The 26,551-nt window shown below is 57.3% G+C and overlaps 1 protein-coding gene across 1 annotated transcript in view; it reads right to left on the reverse strand.

The window, feature by feature from the left end:
• Positions 1-4,037: 4,037 nt before the first annotated feature.
• The window catches only part of OTOF (otoferlin), a 202,552-nt gene continuing 180,038 nt past the window's right edge, over positions 4,038-26,551 (reverse strand). The window contains exons 32-46 of the mRNA XM_077811483.1: positions 25,932-26,063; positions 24,397-24,463; positions 21,266-21,390; positions 19,568-19,702; positions 17,717-17,854; positions 12,936-13,063; positions 12,007-12,177; positions 11,217-11,377; positions 10,705-10,847; positions 9,925-10,013; positions 8,203-8,301; positions 6,168-6,409; positions 5,521-5,699; positions 4,507-4,607; positions 4,038-4,218 (exon numbers count right to left, since the gene is read on the reverse strand). Coding sequence (XP_077667609.1) covers positions 4,038-4,218; positions 4,507-4,607; positions 5,521-5,699; positions 6,168-6,409; positions 8,203-8,301; positions 9,925-10,013; positions 10,705-10,847; positions 11,217-11,377; positions 12,007-12,177; positions 12,936-13,063; positions 17,717-17,854; positions 19,568-19,702; positions 21,266-21,390; positions 24,397-24,463; positions 25,932-26,063 — 2,091 coding nt within the window. The remainder of the gene's footprint in view (positions 4,219-4,506; positions 4,608-5,520; positions 5,700-6,167; positions 6,410-8,202; positions 8,302-9,924; positions 10,014-10,704; positions 10,848-11,216; positions 11,378-12,006; positions 12,178-12,935; positions 13,064-17,716; positions 17,855-19,567; positions 19,703-21,265; positions 21,391-24,396; positions 24,464-25,931; positions 26,064-26,551) is intronic.

Here is a 26,551-nt window from a genome sequence, read left to right on the forward strand (position 1 = left end):
ATAAACGCCCCTTTAAAACAACCGGGCTGCAGGTGTGTGATTGCTGAGGAGAGATGCTGCCCTCTGGGATGATGCCAGGGCTGGCTGCCCTCTGTCACAGAGCAGCAGGGCTCAGGCTGGCAGCAAGGTGCCTCTCCCTGTCTCTGCTACCTTGACGCTGTGTGACCTGGGTTGGCCCATTTCCCTCCCTGCCGTCTCCCATCTGTTTTATGGTGGGGTGGTCAGCGGCTGCCGGGGTACTCACACAGGGAAGATAAGGCTGATTACGTCTGGCTCCCCAAAACCCTGCCCAGCCTTAGCCCACCAAGCACCCAGCCCATCACCCACCCTTCTCTGCCTCTTTTGATCAGGCCTGCCCCCCATGCAGCAGTTACTATAAGCCTCCCCCCATCCCGCCCAGCCCTGGGGTCAGCCCTGGGGTCAGCCCTGGTCTCCCTCAGTGGGGCTGGGAGGTGTTATTAGAGACTGTTAGGCTGGGTGGGGGGCCGTGCAGCGGACGCTAAAGGTCATGTAGGAACAGTGTGCGGACAACACCCCTCAGCCCCCCGCATGAAGTAACAACCGCAACCTGGAGCCACACACGCTGCCCGGGCATGTGCTGTGCAAAGCGAGGCACGGCTCTGCAGGCAGGACATGACGCACGTGCATTGCATGGCTGGGGAGAGCACGTCCCTGCTTCGCTAACTGACACGGCTCAGTCCTGTGGGGGCCCCTCCCACACAAGAGCTGAAAGGGCACCATGCACACCAGTGACCAGGGCAGTGTGGGTGGGTGCTCCTGTGCTTAGCTCCTACTGGGCGCGCGAGAGCATGATCAGCTGGGGAAACTGAGGCACTGAGCGTTTGTGACATGTCCAAGCTCACGCGCAAGGGCAGCAGCAGAGCCAGTTCTAGCGCCAGGCCCTGGCTGGGTCTGAGAGCTAAACTCCCCCTGCCCTTTAAACTAAGACCTGCTGGACGCGCCTCTTCCCAAAGCATGGGCCTGCCTGCTTTGCAGAGCCACCAGGCCAGGGCTACCCCCACGCGCTGTGCTGGTTAACGGGCCCTGCTCAAATTAGACTGGTACCCCCGCCCCCCGCTGCCTCCCCGGGGGGACGTAGGTCGTTCTAGCTGCCTGGTATAGCTGGGCCTGCAGGGAACGGGGGCCTACGCTATACCTGTGCTTTATGTATTAAGCTGTGTCCGTGCCAGGGGGCGCCCCGGGCTAACTGTGTCAATCAGATCACCCCCACCCCCATGCTGCAGGACACTGGTACAAAGTGTGTGGGGGGGTGGGTTACATGCAGGCCGCAGCCTGGGGACCAGGCACATGGGCCTAGTTGGGTCATTAACTGCGTGAGCCCCATGACTTGTGACTTCCTGCCTAAACAGCCGTCTGGCTCTCGGAGATCCGGGCACTGGGGCGGGGGCACCTTGGACTCACTTGACATGCTACAGCAGCACTTCAGTGTAGACGCTACCTAGGCTGACAGGAGGCAGGAGCCGGTCCCCACAGGTAACCCACTTCCCGGGTGGAAGCCTGCGTCTCTCACCCTAGGGCTGGCTCCACCGGGGTTAGCTTGGCATAAACATGTCAGGGCTGGCGTCTTCCCCCCACCCCTGCACGATGGCGCTACGGCACCCGGCCGAGTTAGTGGCGCCCAGGCCCTAGCCTTCTGCAGTAGGCGATGGAGACGCAGCCGGGCCCGGTGCTGAGCCAGCTCCAGCCCCCAAGACCAGCTGCGGCAGGGCCTGCCCGGTGCCCTGCTCTCGAATGGTTCCCATTCATCGGCAGGGCCAGGGCCCAGTGCCTGCTGCAGGGGCCAGGGTTCAGGGCTGGGTCATGCGCTGCTCACTGACCCCCACCCCCGCCAGGTAACCATGGAGCTGCTGTGCTGAAAGGAAGGGGGGAGTGAGCCCCACCAGCACATTGTGCAGGGGGTCCCCTTTCCCCCTTCCTCTCCCCCCGGTCCATTGAGGCAACCAATCTGGGCATGGGGAGGGAGCATGAAGTAGGATCCTGTCTCCCAGGCCTGTCCTGACCACTAGGCCATGCTGCCCCCCCCCACCCCCCTGGTGCACGGTGCAGTTGCGTTGCTGGAATTTGGGGGCCACCCTTCCGCCACCAAGCCTATGCAGTGAGCGGCTAAGCCACGCTCCAAAGGGCAGCCGGCGCCTTAGGCATGGGCCCTGGGATGCCCCCAGCTCCAGCACCAGGCCCACAACTGGGGTGTTTCGATTTTCTTTCCTCTTTTTTATTGACAGATAAAACACAAACATCATAAAAACAAACGAAAGAGGCTCCCCCCCAACCTTGAAATGGCCCCTGGGCCGGCTGCTCTCATCCCAGCAGCGAGCTGGCTCAGCCCCAGGACCAGAAATCAGTGAACACCAGACGCACGCGTTCTCGTGCCCAGGTGGGAAGGGCTGAGGGGGCCGGGGGGGAAGGGCGGGGGGAATAGCTGTAACACATCAGGCCAAGCGTTAGCAGGGCTTGGGGCCAGCAGGGCCCCTCCCAGGATCCCTTGCGGCGACAGGTCCCGCTGCGGTTACTGGGCAGCCGCGCTAGAACAAGGACCGGCTGGGTGGCCCTCCAGCCAGCACCGACGGGGTTCCCACGCAAGCCGTGCACCGGCCCAAATGGAGCGGCTGAGGGTGGGGGGGGCTGGAAAACAGGCCCAGGCTGGGTCCAACCCACCCCCCATGGCGAGGGCAGGCAGCCTGGAGAGCTGGCCGCTCCTCAGGGCCTGGGCACGTTTCCTCGGCTCTGCTGCTGCTTTCTCCACAGCCTCCGGGGTGACTGTCACCCCCACGGGGGGGCAGGACGGCCAGGGCCTTGGCCATGGGCAGCCTCAGAGCCCGCCTGGGCAGGTGTGGGGCTCTGCCCCTCTGGAGCAGAGGGGGCTGCTTTTCTGGAGAGTCCCACGGCTCCCCTCCTCAGGCTGTGACCGCTCGGTGTTCAACGGCCCCGTTCTCCCTGGCACTGGCGCCCCAGGGTGGCTGCGGCCGAGCAGGAAGGAGGGTGTGGAACAAACCAGAGCCGCACGTCCCCCCCTCCTTGCCAGGCCAGCCGTGATCGTGGGAGGGTGCGACTGGCCTCCTGGGGCTCTGGGAGCCAGAGCCAGGGCAGGGCTAAGAGGCTCTTCGCTGTGGGAGGTGGAAGCCGAGCTTCGCCGACGCTTCGCCCAGGGAAAGCGCGAAGGGAGCCCGGTGCCCCAGGCCCAACTCTTCCTGCCTCCGGCCTCAGGCGAGACAGACCCCAGAGGGAGCCGCGCAGGCGAACACGCAAGCAAGGCGGAGCCGCGGGCGTCCCCCCGGCCCAGTCCCGGCGCCGCCCCAGCCGGGCCGCTGCGCGTGGCGAGCAGGTGCCTGGCCCCGGGCCCGGGCGGCCTCAGGCCCCCAGCAGCTTCTTGACCATGTAGCCGGGCATGGAGTAGAGGAAAAGTCCCACCATGATGAGGAGCAGCAGCGCCAGCATGATCTTAATGATGAGCCACTTGTAGCGGGTGCAGATCAGGTACTTGACGGACTTGAGCGGGTTGAGGAACCAGATGAAGGAGGTGTCGGGGCGGCTGGCCAACGGGCAGCGGCAGCAGGAGGCAGGGGACGGGATGGGGAGGAAGAGACGCACGGCCCGGGTTAGCAGCGTTAGACCCAGCCAGGCCCCTGGGTAGGGGAAGGGCCTTCTGCCCACGCCACCGCCAGGTCTTTGCGCCTCTGCCTGCCGCCCCCTGCCAGTTCCCGCCTCCCTCGGCTATGCCCCACGGCTCAGCGGCTCGAAAGTGGTTCCCAATTCCCCACTGCGCCCTCCGTGCCTTAGCCCAGCTGCTCATCCGCCCCGGGAGACCCAGCTGGCCTCCTGCTGGCCGGTCTCCATTGAGTCGCATCTGTTCCCTGCCCCTCCTGGGACTGGCCAGGGCCCCTGGCAGCCCGACTATGCCCCACCTTAGTCCCCTCCCACGCACCCAGCGCCTCACGGGCCCCTCCAGTGTTCTCAGCCAGCAAACATGCCCCGGGTGTTCGGGGCAGGAAGTACCATGAACAAAGGGGATGGTGCCCTCAGGCCCCCAGAAGCTTCTTGACCAGGTAGCCCGGCATGGAGTAGAGGAAGAGGCCGACCAGGAGGAGCGCGAGGAGGAGGAGGAGGAGTTTCAGGAGGAGCCAGCGGTACGTGTGCCAGATGAAGTAACGGATGGACTTCAGGGGGTTCAGGAACCAGATGAAGCTGGTGTCGGGACGGCTTGGGGGGTGCAGGGGGGCGGCCGGAGTGATGGGGAGGAGGTGAAGAAAGGCAGGAAAGAAAGGTTGACAGACAGAGAACTGGACGTGTATGGGGCGAAAACAGCCTGTATCATGGGGTGTCCCCACCACCTCCATGCCCTATAGCGTCCGCTCCACGCACCTAACCCCCCTCTCCACCCAGCCTTCATCCCCACAGCCCGCCCCACATCCTCAGCCTCACCCTACCCCCCCACCAGGACCCTGCAGGCTCAGGCGTGACGTTTGCCGGTCGCCCCTCGTCACTTACTTGGGTTTCTCCAGCGGGTCGGGCTCGTTGCGGGCCAGCCCCGCAGGGGATTTCTCGGCCTCCTCCGCTGTCAGCAGGTGCAGCTCGGCCTCCACCTTGCCCTGGGGGAAGCACAGAGTCTCTGGACGGCCCTGGCTGAGAACTCCCCCGGGGCTGGGGACCATCCCACAGCCTGGGCTGGCGTCCTGGGGCCTAGAGCTGGAAAGGTGCAGAATCCTCCCAGCAGAGCCGCCCCCAGGGCACATCATCTGAGCTGGTGGGGGTGACCGTAACCCCCCCACGCTGAGAAACGGGCTCACCGCTCCCAGGACCTACCAGGGCCAGAGAACAGAGCCAGGGGCGTGCCCAGGGCCAGGCCGTGCGGCTCGGGCTCCCTTTGGCTCGGTCAGATCTCACTCAGTTCCCCCTGGCTCTGCGCCTCCTGGCTACGGCTGGGACCGGCAGCGTCTGAGCAGCTGCTCCGCCTGCACCTGACACCCGGCTGGGCAGAGCGCCCAGCCCCGAGAGCCGCACAGTTCAAAGACGGAGCCAAACTTCTCCAGCCCCGGAGAGCCCAACCTCCGACGGGAAAGAGTCACCCGGCGCTTCTGCCCTGCAGTCCCCCGCTGGCCTGGTCCCGGGCTCCCCGCCCCCAGCTCCGCCGACGCCCCCCAGGCCCGACCCACAGCCCCCCCCCCGCTGGCCTGGTCCCGGGCTCCCCGCCCCCGGCTCCGCCGGCGCCCCCCAGTCCCGACCCGCAGCCCCCCCCGCTGGCCTGGTCCCGGGCTCCCCGCCCCCGGCTCCGCCGGCGCCCCCAGTCCCGACCCGCAGCCCCCCCCCCCGCTGGCCTGGTCCCGGGCTCCCCGCCCCCGGCTCCGCCGGCGCCCCCCAGTCCCGACCCGCAGCCCCCCCCCCGCTGGCCTGGTCCCAGGCTCCCTGCCCCCAGCCCTGCCAGTGCCCGTCCTCGTCGTGAGTGATGCCAGGCCCACACTGCGGCGCTGCATTCAGCAGTGACCCGCTGCCCGGCATCCTCACCGTGAGCTCCAGCTCGTCATTCTCATTCCTGGCCACGAAGGGCCACCAGCCCTTCACCCTCTTCTGCTTGAAGATGGAGACCAGGGGCAGGTCGCCCTCGTTCGTCACCATGTCCATGCTGCACTGCTTGGCCGTCTTGGCGCCGCGTGGGAAGCGGTTCAGGTCCAGCTCGATGGCCCCTGCCGGGGAGAAAGATCAGCAGCCTTCCCAGCCCGCCGGCACTGCCGCTGGGTGCATGGCGCTGGGGCTGGGGGGGGCAGCTGCAGCTCCAGGGCCAACACCCAGAGCCTCATGGGATGTGCCAGGGGAGCTTGAGCCAGCCGGTTCCTTGGACCTCATCCCCTGCTCTCCATCTCCTCTGAGCTCCTGGGGGTCTCCCCTGCCCTGATAGATCAGCATCTCCTTTGGTGGCTTCTTCTCCCTCCCTGACCCACCAGGTTCTCGCCTGGGGCTTCCCCCCTTCTCTCTATCCTCTCCCGCCAGCCTCGCCTGCCCGGCCGTGGACAGCGCAGAGTGGATCCCCAGACGGCGGCCTGGCGCTGCACGGCTGGGTGGCTCTCCCTGCCCCACCACAGCCTCGTGCCCAGGCCTGGCAGTGCGTCACCCCTCCCCCCCCAACGTGGGGCCGGACCCCCTTCACTGCACACCGAGGAAGTCGTCAGCCGAGAAGTGGTCGGCGTCCCAGACTTGCAGGGTGAGGCGAGCCGGGATCTTGTACTCAGTCTCATCCCAGGAGAACATGGACTCCTTCTTGGAGATGACAATCTTCTCCTCCGCCATCAGGTAGTCGAAGGGGAAGACATAGCGCCAGTTGAAGTTGCCCTCGCCGGTGAGTGAGTGGTAATGCACGTCCGTGTCCTGCTTGTCCTCTTGCTGGCCCTTCAGCCACCTGCAGGGACCAGACCGTTGGGCAAGGGGATGGGGCTGGTCACGGGGAGCAACGGGACAACAGAGACACACACCCCCCCCCGTGCCAAGGAGCTGCTGAGACAGCACCTTGGCTGCGGCCCGCGGCCCAGGGAGACAAAACAGGGGAGCAACGACCGCAGCAATGGGCTGGAGGACCCGACAAAGGGGGCAGATGGCATGGAGCTCAGCAGGTGAGCACTGAGGGCAGGGACCCAATGACTCTCTGGAAGGGCCAGCAGGGTCCACAAGCCCAGGAGGACCCGGGTGGTCCAAGGGGACCTGACGAGGAGGAGGGGGAATGGGATTGAGGAAGGGAACATGTAAGCGGGGGACCAGTGATTGTCTCCTGGTGGGCAGATGTGCGGGGCTGTGCAGCATTCCTAGAGAAGGGGGGGCGCCTACGTGGCTTGCAGCCAGGGCAGAGAAGGACTCTGTTCCTCCAGCAGCAAGGCCAACAAACAGACTCAGCAGCGAGCTGGGACCTGCCGACAGCCCGGCCCTGGGGGACACTGGTGCAACCATCGGCTACGCTGTCCCCACACACTGTCTGTGCACCTCTGCCCCCACGGAGAGGAGACCCCCTGGGGCATGGGACGGTGTCACTCTGCCTGCAGGGACTCTCTGAGGAGCCGCAGGTTATCGTTAGCAACTCTTGCTTCAGGGGACTGCCCGTTTGGCACAGAGGGGCACCAGGTGGCTGTGGGCAGGGCGGGTTTGCAGATTCATAGAGCCCAAGGGACCACTGTGATACTCTCATCTGACCGCCTGGATAACACAGGCCAGGGCACGTCCCGAGAAGCCTACCTGCAGCATCTCCTTTAGAAAAACATCCAACCTTGACTTAAAAATTGCCAGGGAGCAGGGAGTGCCCACACTGAGCGCAGGGAGTGCCCACACTGAGCGCAGGGAGTGCCCACGGAGTGGCCGAGACCAGCGAGAGCAGCTCTCAGCAGCTGCTCACCGTGTAATGGCAGCTGCTCTAACTGGGCGCTAGACGCAGAACTAACCGGCCACCGAAATCGTCAGGCATCCCACCGGCAACTAACGGTGCCTCATCGGGCCCCAGAAGGGGAATGAACGCGGTGTTGCCACAGACACTAGCCGGGCACCAGAGTCGTCCGGGTTCCGTGCTGGCACCAGGCCGGCGTGGGGAGTCGCACGAACAGGCCCTGGAAGCAGAATTCACCCCCGGCTGCAGGGACGGGTCACGACAAGGAACCCAGCGGAGTCTGGAACTGGAGTTAACTCGGTGCTGGAGCTCAAGCTGAGTGGGCTTGGGAGGAGCCAGGGGCCAGACCTGGCTGAGCCCCCCCAGATCCTCAGGCTGTGGGTTTGGGTGGGGTCTCCCGAGGGGCAGCGATGAACACCTGGGACACTTGGGCCACATCGTGTCCCTCTGCACAGCCCGCAGGGGAGGGGGCCGGGCGGCAAGGTGTTGGCCGTTACCCCCGGACATAGATGTCAGACATCTTCTCTCCTGCCATGAAAGCATCATCCTCCAGCAGCACCTTGTCGGTGTTCCAGATCACCGCCCGCAGCTCATAGCTAGGCGGCCGGCAGGGCGGGACACAGGGACAGACCACACCAGGCGCGGAGCAGACACGGCAAAGGGGTTGGGGGGGGACACAGACAGAGGCAAAACAAAGAAGCAGAATGTCTGTTATTCACCCCCGCGGCCCCCCAGACCAAGCGCCAGCGGGATCCCGGAGCGGGGCGGCAGCTCCGCGAGATGCTCACGCGCACGGAGGAGCCGGCTCGCCGCGCTGTACCTACCCCCTGACAAAAATGTCACTGGATTTCTCCCCAGTGAAGAAATCATCGTCCTCCAGGATTACCTCATCTGTGTTCCACACTATCACTCTAAGCTCATATCTGGCAGGGAGGAAGGGAGACAAGGAGGTGAGATGAGGCCGGCGGGGAAATCCGGGGCAGAACGGCACAGACCCGGTGGGGTGCTGGGATCGGCTCCCCGGGACAAGACCCCTCTCCTGGGGGGAGCCACGGTGCAGGCCCAAGAGCAGGGCTCAGCCATGAGTTTCGTGGCAGCCCAGTCCTGGGCCTCCCGGCTGTTTCAGACCAGAAGGAACCATTAGGATCAGCTAGTCTGACGTCCTGCCGATCGCCGGCCGGGGGACCTGGGCAGACAGCCCACTCCTGGGCTTGGGCAGCTTGCTCCCAGCTCTGGGGCTGGAGCAGGGCAGCCTGTTGCTGCATCAGCTGCTGGCACCTGGGCCCACAAAATTCACCTCCACATGATTCAGCTGAAGTCCCTGGGGTTGCACCAGGGCCCAATGGGAGCTGAATTTCCCCTCCATGCTCAAACCAGCAGCCCAGCAGCCCAGATGTTCCAGCAGAGCCCTGCCACCTGGCCCAGCTGGGGTCTGGGGAGCTGGGAGGAGCCAGAGCCCATGGGCTGTGGGTTTCATACCTAGGGAGCCCCCACTCCTGTAGGCTCATTCAGGCAGGGGCCCATCCAAAGCCCCTAGCATGCTGCTGAGTAACATAATAATTAATACAGTTTAGGGCTCCAGCAGGTGTGACCTGGGGTGGCTCCTTGCAATGGTTCCCAGCCAGGGATGCTGACCCACACCAGCTAATGATAATACAAATCACACCCGGGGCTGCAATGCCCCCGGGGCTGCAGCCTCGTTGCTGATGGATGGGGGCTCGCGGGGTTGTTAAAACGCTGGTCTGGCTCGATCCGCAGTCTCTGTCTCACGTGCAGGCCGGGCACATTCACACCCACACGCGTGCACAAAGAGGGTGGGGGCTTTGCTGGGTGTTTCACATCACTCAGGTCTGGCCCTGGCCACAAGTCGCGATCGGGAACAGACGGCAGGGCCCCGGCTCAGCTTTCCCGGCGGCGGGCAGGCGGAAGGCGCTTTGGGGCTGGAAGCTGTTGAACGCCTTCCCTGCCCCCGCCACGGTGAAAAGGGCCCAGCACTGGTTCACAGGGTGCTGCTGATCACCGGTTCCTCCATCGCCCTCCCTGCCCAGCCGCTCTGTCCCCCCTCCCGCAGCTGGATCACGCCCTGGTCCTTAGCTCTCCTGCTCCCTTGGTAGACCCAGCACAGGGCCAGGAGAAGGAGCCTCATTGATTTCACTGGGCTTCGGATCAGGCCCTTATCTCTCTGGCTGTGGAAGCTCAAGGCCCTGCAGGTGCTAACTCTGCCTCGGTGCCTGGCTGGGGCCCCGCGCACCACCTCTCTGTGAGCAGACGGTGGGAGCAGGAGATGGAGGACATCACACCCCAACTCCCAGCCACCTCCCAAATCCAGGGACCAGGAGCATGGGCTGGAGGGATCGCTCCTTGCGGGGCAGGGGAGGGAAAGAAAGACAGGTCCATCCAGCTGAGGGTTTGCTATAGCTCTCAGCCCAAACGAGGAGTTGGTTAGGAGCCCCAAGGTGGGCCCTGCAGCCCTCCCATTAGCAGCAGCATGAGGGGTGACAGACGTGGGGCCTGGGCTGGTCCCAGGCTACCCCCAGGTTCGTTACCTCTTTGGCTTCCTGGGAGAGATATCGATGGCAGGGCCAGGTGCCGGCATATCCATGGGGAACATGTCCACCCACATCTCCAGCCGGCCCTGCAATGTGGGGAAGACCCAGTTAGCTCCCTCTGCTGTCTCCTCCCCTCCCTTTACGGGGTTCCTTCCCCTCCCGCCTGGCAGTCACCAGCCTGAAGGTGACAGTCGCACGGAGACAAGGCCGTGGCAGGCCGTGTTTGCAGAGAACTTTGCCAGCTTGGGGGCTCAGCTGCAGCCCCATCCCCCCACAGAGTGTCTCCTGCCCATGGAGCAGATGAGAGGCAATAGACGAGGTACCGAGGGGACATGGGGAGGGAGGGGCGTGGCCACAGGACGGGGATGTAGGGTGGAGATGGAGGGGAAACAAGCGCACGAGGGTAGAGAACAGGGTCCGGGGATGAGGAAGGCAGTCAGAGCCCTACAGCGGTGGGCTTGGGGAACACAAGGGAAAGGGGCCTTGGGGAGGTATGGAAAGAGGGGGGAGCTAATCAGACAGGCAGAGATCATTGCTGTTATTGCTCCCCCCGGGGTGATTTTTTGGGGGAAGGGGCTCCCCATGCAGGATTCTCCAGCTGTGGGGACGGGATGGGGCTCGTTCGCTTGGCCTTGGATCTGCCTTGCACATGGGAACCCATGAGGCTCCGCAGGGCTGGTGTTCCCCGAGGGCCAGACAGGGTGCTGCGTTCACCTCTCTGTCCCGTCCCCCCGGCGCCGAGCCGGTGACCCCCAATGCCAGGAGAGCGGGCGGTACCTGCTCGATGCCGGGCTTGTCGGGATTCAGCAGCGGCCGCGTCTCCACGTGCTCCGGGACGAGCTTGCAGCCCACCCGGGGGATCTCCTCCCAGTGGCGCAGGACCGCCAGGGCCAGGTGCTCGTCCGTCTGCTTCTTCTGGCCTGTGTGCGCAAAGCCAGCGCTGAGCCGGGCCGGCTGGGCCAAGGTAAAGCAGCCGGGCCACGCTGTCCGCGGCCAGCCTGAGGCAGGAGAATGCCCACCCCCCGACGGCTAGGGGCATGAAGCATGGGCTGTCTCACCTCTTGGGCGTGGCCAGGCCCCTCCCAGTACTCCCAGCCCAGGCCGACCCCCACCCTCCGTCTCCCCATTGCAAAGCAGGTGCTCGATTTTCTGGCACCTCCTCGCCTGACCTGGGGTGCGTGTGTGCTCGTAGCAGTGGAGGCGTGTGCAGGTGCCTGCCAGGACGATGCAGCCGTCCGACCCACCCCTCCAACCCGGCTGGGGGAGGGCCGCGCCCTCGGGCCCATTACCGTTTTCATCCTCCATCTCCCTGGGGCCGGTGAAGACCCGGTTGGCGACTTTCACCCGCCCTGGAGGTCCGTAGTGGGGCCCGTCCACCTTGCCCTCTTTGCACAGCTTGGAGAGGAGCTGCGTGGGCTTCCCGGGGTCCCGCCACATGTTGTAGCCGTGGCTGTGAACAAAGGGCTGGGGTCAGGGAGAGCCGCTGCGGATCCAACCCCTTCCAACTTGCCCAGGGAGAAGGGGCCTGTCCCGCTCCTCCGGGGCTGGGAGGAAGGCAGAATCGCACCAGCTGAAGCCAGGAATCATATGGGGAGGGACAGTGTAGACCAATGTCCCCCGCTCTCCCAGCCCTGAGCTCCCCACGCATGGATCTGCCAACGCCCCTCAATCCTGAACTGTAGCCCCTTGTGGTCCCTGCCCTGGGCTTCTCATACACAGCTCTGCCGGTGCCCCCCAGTCCCGACCCACAGCCCCCTGCTGCCCCAGTCCTGGGCTTCCTCACCAAGCTCTGCCAATGCCCCTCAGTCCTGGCCTTACGTGTCCCCTCTTTGGGCGCCTATGCACCCTCTGCTGATGCCCCTGAGTCCTGCCCTGCATTCCTGCTATTCCATGTGGGGTGCCCCATACAGGAGCAGCCAGGGCCAGGGGGTAAGTAGCACACAGCGTGTTTCCACCTGCCCTGCTGGGCTGCGGGGGTGGGTATAGGCCCGGGGCTGTCTGTCTGCCCGGGGACAGTTTCATTCCCACGCAGTCGGGGCAGTGGGGTGGCAGGGCCCGAGGCGGGAGGAGTTTCCATACGTGGAGTAGGTCTGTGAGATGCCGCAGGTGGCCCGGTGCTTGCTGTAATACCGATTCTCCAGGTCGATCTTGGTCTCCCCGATCAGGTCGTCAGAACCCACCAGGTCCCAGTCGTACACGGCCACCGTCAGCATGGACTCCATGGGGAAGGTGGCCTCAATGTCGAACGACCTGGGGAACGGGGAGGAGAGAGAACGAAAGAGCATTTACCCCTGGGCCTCGGTGCAGGCCCCCCCCCTTGCCAAAAGCCCTGGCTTGCCTCGCAGCCGGCTCTGCCCCAAGGCTCGGCCCCACACTCCACCCCGAGGCCCCGCCCCTGTTCTGCCCATATTCTGCCCTGAGGCCCCGCCCCGGCTCCACCCACATTCTGCCCTGAGGCCCCGCCCCCATTCTGCCCTGCCCCCGCCCCTGCTCAGCCTCTTCCCCCCAAGGCCCCACCCACCACTCGCTTGGGGAGGGGGCAGAGAGGAGTGAGCAGTGGGTTCGGGGGAAGGGTGGAGTGGAGTGAGCAGGGGGCAAGGCACGGAGGGGGGCGGAGAGGAGCAATCAGTGAGCAGAGAGAGGAGTGAGCAGGGGGGGCGAGGCGGGGAGGAGAGGAGCGAGCCGGGGGGGGGGCCAGGTGGAGAGGGGGCGGAGAGGCTGAGTGGGGGCGGGGACACAGTCCGGGCACTGGTGTGTGTGGGCCCGGTGTCACTGGCACCATTGTAAACCCGGCGTGGACAAAATGGAGACAGGGAGCCTGCCTTTGCCCCGCTGCTCTGTGGGGGCTGGGCCAGTGCCTAGAGCCCTGGGCTAGCGCTCAGGAGCCCTGGGCTCTCTTCCTGACCCTGCTTGCCTTCTTCAGGCTCCCACTATGCGGCTGAACTAGCCGTCGCCCGGCGGTCTCAGCTGTGGCCACTAGTCGCTACAGTAACACCGCAGCGCCTTACTTCCCAAAGATGGGGTTCAGCTGCTTGGAGATGTAGTTCTCCTTGTCTTTGATGTCTGTCTTGCCCAGCTTGATGGCGATATAGGGATCCGCTTTCCCGTTGATGTCGGCTGGGTGCAGGTCGGTGGCCTGTGAGGAAGACATGAGACACACCATGTCCCCTGGGGGTTTCCCTGGCCACACGTGGCCCACACCAGCCACGCGTTCGCTTTCTGCAGCGTGGCTGCAAGTCTCTTGCTATTCAAACCTCCCCTCTCTCCATTTCCTCCAAGAGAAAACTGACAAACTGCAACTTCACTTCCCTCCTCCCCTCGGAAGAACGTAACTGGGTCAGCCCAATGGTCCATCTAGCCCAGTATTCTCCCTCTGGTCGTCAGAGGCTAGGGACACCCAGAGCATGGGGTTGCATCCCCGACCATCTTGGCTAATATCCATTGGACCGGTCCTCCGGGAACTGATCTAATTCTTAGAATCATAGGCCATAGGGTTAGAAGGGACCGCAAGGGTCACCTAGTCTATCCCCCCACCAAGAGGCAGGATTTGTTGTGTCTAAACCATCTTTTTTGAACCCAGTGATACTTTTGGCCTTCACAACATCCCTTGGCAATGAGTTCCACAGGCCGTGTGCTGTGTGAAGAAATACTTCCTTCTGTTTGGTTTAAATCTGCTGCCTATTCATTTCATTGGTTGATTCCAGGGTTCTCCTACAACTCTCGCAGCCTCCTCCCAGCATAGGTGCAGAAGTTTCTCATCCACTCTCCTCCTATAACACCTCCACTTGCCCCTGTGAGCCCATCCCAGCTCATCTCCTGAGCTCCTTCACGCCCAGCCTCATCCCCACCCTCCTCTTCTTCATAACCTCTTGCTCTCCTCTGGCTCTTTCCCCTCACAATACGACTACGCTCTCTTCAATGTGTAGATCCCAAGGGCAGAAGGGACTGAAGTGATCATCTAGTCTGACCTCCTGAATAGCACAGACCTTCCCCCAAACAATTCCTGTTTGAACTAGAGCAGAACTTTACGCAAAACAACCAGTCTTGATTTTAAAATGTTCAGTGATGGCAAATCCACCATGGCCCTTGGGAAATTGTTCCAATGGTTAATTATCCACCGTGTTAAAAATGTACATCTTATTTCCAGTCTGAATTTGTTTAGCTTCAACTTCCAGCCCTGGAATAGTGTTAGACCTTTCTCTGCTAGACTGAAGAGCCCATTGTCAGATATTTGTTCCCCGGGGATTAAGCTCTTTGAGTCTATCACTGTAGGGCAAGTTTCTAATCCTTTAATCATTCTCATGGCTCTTCTCTGAACCCTCTCTAATCTATCAACATCCTTCTTGAACTTTGGGCACAGACCCGGACACAGGATTCCAGCAGCGGTCACACCAGGGCCACATACAGAGGTAAAAGAACCTCTTTAATCCTACTTGAGATTCCCTGTTTATACATCCCAGGATCACATTAGCTCTTCTGGCCCCTGTGTCACACTGGGAGCTCAGCTTCAGCTGATTTGAACCCCCCTCCCCCAAATCTTTTTCCGAGTCACTGCTTTCATCCTGTAAGTACGGCCTCATTCTTTGTTTCTAGATGGATACATTTAGCCGTATTAAAACACATTGTTTTTTGTGCCCATCTTACCAAGCAATCCAGAGCAGAACAGACCTGTCCTCGTCATCATTTACAGATGTATACAGAGATACTATGTAAGGAATTTGAATATATACTGGAAATATGTTTTAAAGTCTGCATCAAGGTATTAGTCACCAGCAAAGACGAAGAACAGGTTTTGCATAAGACACGAACTAAGAAATGTGTATTTCTTTGTTGGGATGTAAATGCAGTAGCATAATCTAACACAACGGATGCTCATTTTACATACAAAGTCAAATTTTAACGAAGAGATGTGAGGTCAACAGGGAAAGCAGCACACAGGCAAAACACGTCACAGGTGGTTATCCTGTCTGTGAGGAAAGACAATGAAATTTGGGGGTACACTGAGGAGGCAAAGAAGACCCCCACCCTCATCCTGCACCTAGGAAGGAAACAGACAGTGTGTTTACATTCATGAAAAACGGATCTCAGCCAACCTTGGCTGCAGGGGACTTTGGGTTAGAGAAACTTCTTTAGACAGGAGGTTAAGCTGGTAGTTTAGTCTCTAGAAAGTGTGTTGTGCTTTTGTTTGCTATGTAACTCTTTGTTTCCAATATCCTCCCTCACCGTCTCCCAAATCTCTAGTCTTTGGTAATAAATTTATTCTTGTATCACTATCAATATATCTCAGAGAGGTGGTGTTCAGCAGCGTGATGGCTGAGCTGAATCTTTCAAGCTGTCCTGTCCTGTTCCTTTGGGGATGGCAGCCCTGCTAATTCTGTGAGTGGTCAGTGGAGAGGGTGCTGGACTTGACAGGGGACGCTCAGAGCGGGCCAGGGGTTGGCATGTGCACAGAGACAGTGAGAGCTGCAGAGGCCTGGAGAGCAGGGCTTGTGTTGCCAGCGGCAGGTGGATTCAGGGAGCTGATTCACAGACAAGGCTGCCTCATGTTTACAGGCAGGTGGTGGTGAGGGGCCCCACAACCGTGGGCACTGTCACATGGGGACCCTACTAGACACACACCCGCTCCATGATGTGAACAAATCGGAGAGAGTCCAGCGGAGGGCAACGAAAATGATCAGGGGGCTGGGGCCCATGACTTACGAGGAGAGGCTGAGGGAACTGGGCTCATTTAGTCTGCAGAAGAGAAGAGTGTGGGGGGATTTGATAGCAGCCTTCAGTACCTGAATGGGGTTCCAAAGAGGATGGCTCTTAGCTGTTCTCAATGGTGGCAGATGACAGAACAAGGAGCAATGGTCTCAAGTTGCAGTGGGGGAGGTCTAGGTTGGATATTAGGACACACTATTTCACTAGGAGGGTGGTGAAGCACTGGAATGGGTTCCCTAGGGAGGGGGTGGAATTTCCATCCATAGAGTTTTTTAAGGCCCGACTTGACATAGCCCTGGATGGGATGATTTAGTTGGGGTTGGTCCTGCTTTGATCAGGGGGTTGGACTAGACGACCTCCTGAGGTCTCTTCCAACCCTAGTCTTCTATGATTCTATGATCTATATTCCATAAAACCATGGTGATTGGCATTAATTACATTATCCTCCTTTAGTTCTTTATTAATCAAGTCCCAGATCCAGCTGTTCCATTATCTTGCCTGGGATCAATGTCAGGCTGACTGGCCTATAACTACGTAGGTCACCCCATTTACCCTTTTAAAAAATTGGTACATTAGCTTTCTTCAAGTCTTCTGGAACTTCCCCAGTGCTCCAAGACTTATTGAAAATCAACTCAAATGGCCCAACGCATTCCTCAGCCAACTCTTTTAAAACTCTTGGAATTAAGTTATTTAGACCTGCAGTTTAAAAATGTCTAACTTTAGTAGCTGCTCTTTAACATCCTCCAGAGATACTAGTGGAATGGAAAGAGTATTATATGATATAACTACACCATCTGTTTTTTTCCCAAATACAGAACAGAAATATTTATGGAAAACGTATGCCTTTTCTGCATTATTAGTGATAATTCTTCCTTTTAAATCTAGTAATGGACCTGTACCATTGTTGGAATTCTTTTTGTTCCTAATATACTTTAAAAACTCCTTGTTGTTCTTCTTAACTCTGCTGGCCATAGATTTCTCTTTGTGTCCCTTTGCTTCCCTTATCAATTATCTACAGTTACAATTTATATTCATTACTATCAACTTCCCATTTTTTCCATTTGTTATAGCTGTCTTCACTTAACCTGTAACTAGGTTGTTTTTTTAACTAGTACAGACTTCTTCATTGACTGTGGAATTACAGCTTTTTGGGTATCTAGTAAAGTGTTCTTAAACAATTCCCAATTAACATTCACATTTTTCTGATTAAATTCTTCCTCCCCACTGATTTGGCTCATACTTTTTTTTAGTGTTGTGAAACTGGTCCTTTCAAAGCATCAAGCATATATATCCCTGGTTTGGACTTTATTCTATTTGCACATTAAAACTATGATCAAGAATGATCACTTGTACCTACCCTTCCATTAATTTTCAGTTCTATGGTCAGTGCCTCTTTATCTGTTAGGATAAGGTCTAATACAGAATTCCCCCATGTTGGTGAAAACACTTTTTGAGTTAGGAAACTGTCATCTAGACTATTACGAAATTCCAAGGATTGTTTTAGCACTGGCAGCATGACACTTCCAGCATGTGTCACTGAAATCGAAGTGCCCTGGGACCACACACCTTTTTTACCTACACTTTAGAGCAGCGGTTCTCAACCCGCGGCCTGAGGGCTGCATGCGGCCCCATTACCACACAGCTGCGGCCTAGCTCAGCTGCATGCCAAAGGCCACGGGCCCCGGCCTCCTGGCTGCCCTGCCGTGTGGTCCCTGCCCCACGCCCCACACCCCGCTCTCCACTCCTGGTTCCACTCTGGGGGGGGTCGTCTCTGGACGGAGGGTGCTGAACAAAGGGGTTTGTGGGGGGCACTGTGGGTCTCAACCTGCGGCCCAGTTAACACTTTGTGGGCTGCATATGTACCCCACAATGATAAATAGGTTAAGACTGATCCTTAAGCGTTCAATATCATCTTCATACATGCTGGCAGTGACTTGGAAACAGGGAATACCATTTTTGACACAGAGTGTCCCTTCTCCTCCCCTCTTGCCCACTCGCTCCTCCTCTGAATAGGTTAAAACCATTGATTTTAACACATCCATGGACTGGACCATGCAGCCCACGCTGTCCGGCAGGTTACACTCACCCTCACGATGTACACGCGGACCAGCACATTGATGGGGTCATTGTTTGGAATCCCCTGGAACATGCCGAAGTTGGGGTCGTATCCTGCCTCCTTGGTGATGTCATCGGGAAGCGGCACTTTGTAAACACACATGGAACCCTGGTGCAAGGAAAAACACATCCCAAGTGGGATTCAGCCTGAGGACCAAGCACCCCTCCGGGCCACATTCTGATCACCCTTATCCCAGGGTGAACCCAGAGCCACGGCGCCCTCAGCTCCAGACGTCACACCGCTGAGTTAAGCTAAGGTGGGTTCAGAGAACAAATGAGAAAATAGCATCAAGGATGGTGAGTCCTGTGAAAACAGTCCACAGTCTGATTGGCCGGGGGTGAGGGCCGCGGGAATGACCGATACACTGAACCACTGAAAATCCGGCCAATAGCCTGCCTCTAGCTATGACGGTGACAAGGTAGGTCAAATTTTGAAGCTTCACCGAACTTGCAAGTATCCCTGTTTTACTTGTTGTGGAAAACGAAATCCACGTAAATGAAGTCTGCAGGATGGCTGGACTGTCTAAGGCTGTCTCTTCCGTTGACCTAGCTGCGTTTATTCTGGGGGTTAGGTTGGCATAGCAATGTAGGTCAGGGTGTGGTTTTTTCACACCCTTGAACAAGGTAGCTATGTCGACATAACTTTTAAGTGTAAGCCGAGTCTCAGCATCTGCAGGTGAAAGTGCCAATTGAGAACTCCATGAAACCTAAAACAATGGAAGGAGAGGAGAACATCTACTGATGGGCCAGAGAATCCAGGAGACACCACAGGATCTGCTGCTTTCCATGTCCCTGAACTTACAATATGAGACAGGGTGGGCAACTGCCGGCCAGTTTCTTCTGATGGAAGTTCATGGCAGTAATTATGAAAATTGCCACTGGAACTGGTTGGAAAACGTTTGTGGAAATCGTTTTCCATCAGAAATGTCTCGTTTGAATATTTGCAGAACAAAAAGTCTTGATGTTCTTGTATCAAAATTGAGTTTGATTTGAAAAAAAAAAATGTAAAAGGGCCAATATCAAAATGAAACATTTTGAACACATCAGATCAAAACATTTCCATTGGCCAGACACACACTTTTTGTCAGAACTTTGGTTTGCAATAAAAATTTGTTGTTTCCTCCCAACTGGGGATGAGTTCCTCTCCCCCTCCCCAACAAATTTTACCACTTTTGGCAGGACAGAAAACCCGTTTCCCAACCAACCCTGCTTGTAACGGGCTGTGATTCAATACCCGTGTGAAATACCTTTGTGGGTGGCCAATCTCCTAAACCTTTCCTCGCTCGAGTGAGTCTTGCACAAGCTAATAGCCCCATTGGTGTCAACAGGGCTACCTGTCTGAGTCGAGAACAGACCAATGGAGGAGTCACAAGACTGGCCCATAATCTGGGAAGCCTGGGGAAGGGAAGGATTTGCTGAGGGATACACTCTGGGTCTGGGCACTGGCTTTATGTGGCCACCAGCTCATGTGGATACTGCAGGAATTCAAGAGACACATCACGGACTGACTGAGGCAGGTTGTGACCAAGGGAGGGTTACCCCAAGGTGGGCAGGGCAGGCTGCGTGTTTCCACCCCTGCACTCTCCAGAAGCAGCTCTGAGCCCAGAATAGTCCTGCTGATACATCCGCTGGAGGTCTCCCATCTGTGTACTGATCTGCCTCAGCCCAGAAGAGCTTACTCGGTCTAACGGGCTAACATGCCAAGGGAGCAGGGTTGAAGGCACCGTAGCCGGGTTCAGTTGGGGTCCCTGTGAATTGATTTCTATTGTATCCGATCCATTTCCCTGCCTGCAGGAGGGTATCCCGGCTGGGCCAGACTCACCTTGAACCTGCCCACTATCCGCTCTTCCTCCGTCGTGGTTTCGTCATTGTCCCCGATCTTCCCCCGGAAGAGGCTGAATGTGTGCAGCCAGTCTTCGAAGCTGTCAAACTCCATTTCCAGTTCTTTGTTGTAGACCTAGGAAGGCGGTGTGGAAAGTCGTGTGGCGCACATTCCCCGTGCCAACAGCTGCAACCCGGATGGGAGCCCAGAGCGCCCTAGGGCAGTGGGCTCCCATGTCCCATTAAATGCCATTGGGGATTGGGCACCTAATGCTAGTAATTCCCAACCAACAGCAACAACGTGTGGGATGACTCACTGAGCCACTCCCGAGCTTCCCAGGGAACTGCAAGGCCAGACGTGGCCGCAGAAAGCAGAGAAGGAAAAGCCAGATTACAGCCCAGCTCCTCCCGTAGCCAATGCAGGTCTGCTTCCTGCAGGACCTTTACTGGGGCTTTATCCAGTCCCTTTGTAACTGGAGCAAGTGATGGAGTTTGTCTCCATTCCCTTGGGAGACTGTGCCGCAGTGTAGCACATCTCACTGCTAGGCATGGCAGAGCCCCGAGAAACAGCCTGTGTTGAAACTAACCTTGGTTCCCCATGACCGCACAAATAACGAGAGAAACGCCAATGGCAATGACCACAGGGCTCTATTCTATTTGGGTTCTTATCTCCTCCTCCCCACATTATCTGAGCCCCTTCCAGTCCTAAGAACATAAGAATGGCCAGACTGGGTCAGACCATGGTCCATCTAGCCAGGTGTCCTCTCTCCAACAGTGGCCCGTACCAGAGCTCCATGGGGAGTGTACAGAACACCATTTATGGAGTGATCCACCCCTGTCTTGTACTTCCAGCTTCAGTTAGAGGTTTAGTGTTGCCCCAAGCTTGGGGTTGCGTCCCTGACCATCTTGGCTAATAGCCATTGATGGACCTGTCCTCCATGAGCTTATCTAGTTCTTTCTTGTGCCCAGTTATACTTTTGGCCTTCACAACATCCCATGACAATGAGTTCCACAGGTCAGTTGTGTGTTGTGGGGAAAAAGTAACTTCGTCTGCTTTGCTTAAACCTCCTGCCCATTAATTTCGTCGGGTGATCCTTGGTTTTTGTATTGTGGGAAAGCATAAACCACACTTCTCTCGTCACCTTTGCCGCATCCCTCACAATTTCATACCCTCGATCACATGCCCCCTTAGTCGTCACTTTTCTAAGCGGAACGGACCTCAATCTTTTTAGTCTCTCCTCGTCAGAAAGCCATTCCGTACCCTTGATCATCTTTGTGGCCCTTCTCCGAACCTTTCCAGTTCTGCTATATCCTTTTTGAGATGGGGCGACTAGAACGGCACTCAGTATTCAAGGTCTGGGAGCACTGTGGGTTTATAGAGTGTCTGTCTTTTCTTTTTCTATCCCTTTCCTAACAGTTCCTAACCTTCTGTTAATCTTTCTGACCGCTGCTGAGTATTGAGCGGAAGTTTTCATGGAACTATCGATGGTGACTCCAAGATCCCTTTCTCAGGTGGTAACAGCTAATTTAGAACCCATCATTGTGTCTGTAGAGTTGGGATTATTTTTCCCAGTGTGCATTACTTTGCGCCTTACCAGGTGTAGCACTTTCAGGACAAATGGCTGAGCCCATGGGCCACCAGCCCCTCCCCTGGCTGGGATCTGGCACTCACCCTAGCCCCTGAGCGGCTGGCACTCACCTTCAGCTCGTCAATCTTCTGTTTGTTCTTCTTCTCAGGAGCCTCAGGTGGCTGTTGCTGCTTCTTCTTCTTGTCCTCTTTGGGCGCCTTGACCTTCTCCTTGGTCTTTGCCTGGCCCTTGGAGCCTTTCATAGGAGAGTCATCAAGTTTGATTTCTGAGTCCAAGGGGAGAGACGGGGGCGGGGGGAAGGAGGTGGAGATGGGAGTGGGGGTGGGATGAACACAGGACACTCAACCATGGCGGGCATGAAAGCTGACAGCCAACGGCTAAACCTACAGCTTATGGTTCACATGGACAACCCCCACCCCAGCAAGTCAGCCAGCACAACCTCGCCCAGGGACATAACGTCCCACTTGCTGACGGACCAGTGGTTAAACGTCCTTTTGGTCTCAGGAGCTCTCACTAAGGGCTGGATTCCCTTCTCACATGGGTGAGATCCAGGGTCAACTCCCTGGAAGTCACCAGTGCTACACTGGAACAAATGAGAGGAGAATGGAGTTTTAAGTCTCAGTTGAAAGAAAAATATCGAGGGCACCTTATTTACCGCAATAGGTCTTGCCATCCCACTGCCCTTGAGCAGAGTAAGTCTCCATGCCCAGCACCCATGATGCCTTGCAGCATGGGGAACAAACCCCAGCATGGGTTGTCAGCAGGTCTGAAGCCTAGATCTTCAGCCCACAGCACAGAGCTTGACCACTGGAGCTAAAGGAGCAATCCCATTAGGTGGCAGCAGTAGTAAGCTGTTACCCTCTATGCAGAGCAGCCACGACACACACTGAACAAGTATGTTACCCAGGCAGCCAACAGAGGTTTGTTCAAAAGGGACCTGTGGACACTCTTTCCCCAGATCTAAGGTTCCCCAGCCCCAGCCCAAAGTCTTTGGCGGTTTCCTTTTCCTTTGCTGTCTCCGTCTTGCCAACTTTCATGGCTTCTTTGCCGTGCAGATGAGAACAGACAGACTGGGACAGACAAATGCGCAGTATGAAAGAGGGAGGGTAGAGCATGCGGGGCGGAAGCTGACCGTGGCCAGGCTCCGCTTGGGAATGGCTGGCAAAGACAGGGGAGGCAGGCCAGAGACACCATGCCAAGAGCAGCCAGAGTGACCTCGCAACTGGGGTGAAGAGACTGGGAGCCAGGGCTGAGCCCCGGGGGTTCTGCAGGGAGCAACCTGGTGCTTCTCATGGTGCAGAGCCCAGGGACTGAGCTGAGACCAGGCCCCTCCTCCTGACTGGCTGCTGATTCCACGCACCCCGGTACACCAATGGCCAGCACCCAGGTACACCCAGGCCCTCGCTCACCCAGATGTTGGCCACGGGCAGAGACCACATGGTAGCTGAATCGCACTGGATGCAACAGGCCAGATCCCCAGCAGGTGCAAACAGTGTATCGCCGCTGATGGCAACGGGCCAGATCCACAGCTGGTGAAAATCAGCCCACTGGGGCCAGCGGAGCTATACTGACTCCCAGCAGCTGAGGGTCTGGCCCCACACGGTGAGAGGTGCAGGGCCGACGGCCCCATGACTGCAGGCTTCCTCCCCAGGGAACAGGTAGAGATGGGAGCAGCACAGCAAGCTTCCTCCTCACCAGCCACCCTGCCCGCAGCGTGATGAGCCACCCAGCGGGGAGCTAAGCGGTACCATCTATGGGCCCGCCCTGGAGCTCTACCCACATGAGCGGCCCTGCTGAAGCCAGCGGGGATTAGTTCTGTGAGTAAGGGAGAGTGGATCAGACCCTATAAGGGGACTGCTAAGAGACACCCAGTCACCCCAAACATCAGTCGTCCAAGGGGAACTGACCGGGGCCCAGAACTCAGAGGTGAGAGTCCCTACACCCCATTCCCGGAGCCCCCTCCTCAGCCTGATGGATTCCCGACGTACCGACCGTTTGCTGCACAGCCCAGACCGTCCTTGGCCAGTTGGACACGGCCACGGACATTCGTAGCCAGCGTGGGCTGCATTAGTTCTTCCTGCTAGTCTGAATTAATCCTCCGGTGACACATGGACGGGGCCTGCCTTTCGCAGCAGGTTACTTAACCTCAGAACCTTCATATTATTAAATAACCTAGCAAATAGGTGTGACCAGTCGTCTGGAGCAGCAATTGCAGGGATCACAACCACCCTGGGCTCTTCACCCGAGTTGTGAGTGAGATCCCATAGGGCTCGACTCCTGGAGGGGCCAGATCCACCCAGCTGGTTCTTAATGCTATGGGGAGTGGGATGGCTGGGGTGCAACTGATGTGATCAGCAATGCCTAGTGGGAAAAGCACAGGGTTGGGCGTAAGGGCTCCTGGTTCTGTTCCTGGCATCATCCACAGACTCACCATGTGATCTTGGGAAAGTCATTTAATCGCCCCATGCCTCAGTTTACCCATTTGTGCACTGTTAGGGCAGACACCTTTGGGGGTGTGACGTGCTTGGAGACCCACAGGTGGCATGCACTAGAGATGCACACGCCCATGTCTCGGGGCAGCCTGGCAGGGCAGGCACTGCTGTATGCTAGTCCCTGAGCTATGCTACCCTGTGAGTTGCCCACAGCCTCCCTGAAGGCAATGACGTCACACCAGCGTAACGGAGTAGGGTGCGGCCCAAGGGGATATAATACATTTGAGAAACTGGCCATCCTGCTTCCGGTATGGCTGTCCTGGGGGTGGGGGCTGGACAGGCTGGGAAAGCCTGGCACGCTGGCTTATTGTTAAGAATAATACTTTCCACTTCTATAGAGCCAAAGATCTCCGAGCGCTTCCCGCACACCAGCCAGAGGACCCCCGGGAGGAAGGGATGGGCAGAGAGACTAAGTGGCTCTCCCAAGGCCACACAGCAAGGCAATGACTCAGACTAAACGCTAACCACTAGACCGCATTGTCTCCCTGCCATGTCACATCTAAGCCAGGCAGGCTGGGTCTGACAGACATCTGCGCCGTGATCCATCATCGCAAGACGACATGTGTCAGGTTTGGTCTCACTGAAATACGTGGTGAGACCCCAAACTGCAAGCTTGGAGCCAGAGGTACAGAATTTAGCAGAGGCTCTGATTTTGGTCTGAACTTTCCGAACCCGGAGAGAGATCTTAGCACTGAGCCCGGTTTTATCGATCTCTGCGTCGCTCTGGTAGCTGGTTTTCAAAAATTTACCCTCTGCAATCTCCAGTTCCTCCTTCTCCTCAGCTTCTGCTGCAGCCGCTTCCTGCTGCCGGAGTTGCTGGAGAGAGACGAAACGGGCAGTGAGATGCAGAGAAGGGCAGGTACAGGAATGATACATTCTATTTCCACAAATACCTTTCAGCCCGGAGCCTGCTAGAAAACACAGAAACATAGCAGCCCTGAAATGCAGCCAGCTCTGGGGTGAAGCACAGCGACTGTATAACAACACACAGTCACCGTTTAGGACAGGAAGTGAAGATCAGCTAACATTGTATGCGGAGGTTTATGCAGGCAAAATATAAGCTGGAATTTGTCCAAGACTTTGGGGATGATGCTAGATCTGGGTGAATAAAACTGATTTTTCAATTCGCTGGCCATTCTGAAAAATTTAAAAATTTTTTTTTAATGAACCAAAAAATTTTTTAAATTATTATTTTGGATCAAACAAAACAGTTTGTTTCATTTTTAAGCTTTCAGATTTTTAATTTTTTAAAATAAAACACGTATATTTCACAATGAAAAGTCATTTTGAATCGAAAAATCTCAGAACGTGTCAGAACAAAATATTTTCATTTAAAAATTTTTTTTGGGGGGGTTGTTTTTGTTTTTTCCTGACTAAAGCAATTTAGCAAATTTGACATGAACTTGCAAAATATTCAGATTTTCAAAAATCTGGGGGTCTAGCTCTTTGTGGCAGGGACTCTCTGGGTTTGTACCGCGCCAAGCACAATGGAGGCAAAGTCTATAACTGAGACTCTTTGGTAGTACAATAATAGAAATACTAAATAATAATAGTTAACATCCATTACTGCAGTAAACAAAACAGACCAAAAAGTCCCATGGATCTTTCCTAACAACAAGCGGTCAGAAGCTCAGTTTTACTTCTGTTCCCAAATGAGACACCAGCTGCAAACTCCTCTCTCACGCCCACAAGGCAGGAAGAGAACGGAGAGGGCGTTGTGAGAAGTGAGTTGCCTCGTGTGCGAAGGAGTAAAGGAAGCTTTAAGCCACCTTAGCATCCCATAGACCTTTGGGCCCAGTCAGACAGTTGGCCAGAGCCCTGTGTAAGTTAGAGCTGACTTGAGGCTTCTCTAAGTTATGTTCTGGATGCTGGGGTGGCTCATGATGCTGGAGGCATTTACTGGCTGGGAGAGCCTTTACTTTGAAGGCCCCTGTATGCCGCAACGGGGAGTGGGCTCAGAGCGGGTAAGAATCAGCGACCTAGAGACAAAAGGCTCAGTATCTCATTGTCAGCTTCGATGCTTCTGCAGGGATAATGCGCATGTCCATATCCTCTGCTGGGAGCTGCTCCAGAAATGCCCAACCTTTGTGCTTAGGGGCCAGATTTGCCGGGACCTTGGCACCGCTCTGGTGTCACATAGCAGCCAAGCTACTGGAGCCTGTCGGGGAATCTGGCCCTAGAATGTTAACCTGAGGAGATGAAATAGCCACTCAGCCGCGCCTGGCAGTGTGAATTCTCCCATGGGCTGGACCCCCTGCCCCCTCCCTCCCTGCCCCGCTCCTACCTCCTTCATAGTCTCAATGGAAGCAAAGTACTTGGACCACCAATCCAGCATGCTTTCGTCTGGCTCCTCTTCTTCTGTCTCCTCTCCCCCTCCTTTCTTCTTCTTCTTCTTCTTCTCCTTCTCCTCTTCTGACTGCCGGGGCGGGAGGAGCACAACAGAGGGAGAGAAAGAGCGAGAGAGAAGAGGGGAGAGGCTGAAAGAGCCCTGCAGCCAAGATGGGGAAATAGATCCCTCCCAACCCACCCTGTATACTGTTAGCTCAGGTAGGGGAAACTGAGGCACAAAGCAGTGAAGTGACTCATCCAGTCACACAGGGAGTCAGCGGCAGATTTGGTGCTGTACTTGGAGACCACAGGGCCGGCCCAGTCTTGGGACATTTTAGCTACCGCTCAGAGCCCAGCTGGGAAGAGCGGAGCCCAAAGCTGCAGAGGTCAAACCCTGAGCTCGAACCCACTGGCAAAGTCTGAGGTGTTGGGAGCGGAGGTTTGGGTTGGGGCTCCTCGCTGCTCTGAACAGCATCCATTGCCAGCCCCCTGTTCCCAGGCAGCCCGCCAAGGGCCAAACCCCACCCGCAGCACTCCTGGGGCCAGAGTCTCAGCCGGCGTCACTCCAGATTGCTC

The sequence above is a fragment of the Eretmochelys imbricata genome, chromosome 3 (assembly GCF_965152235.1).
Source record: "Eretmochelys imbricata isolate rEreImb1 chromosome 3, rEreImb1.hap1, whole genome shotgun sequence".
Classification (NCBI taxonomy): Eukaryota; Metazoa; Chordata; order Testudines; family Cheloniidae; genus Eretmochelys; species Eretmochelys imbricata.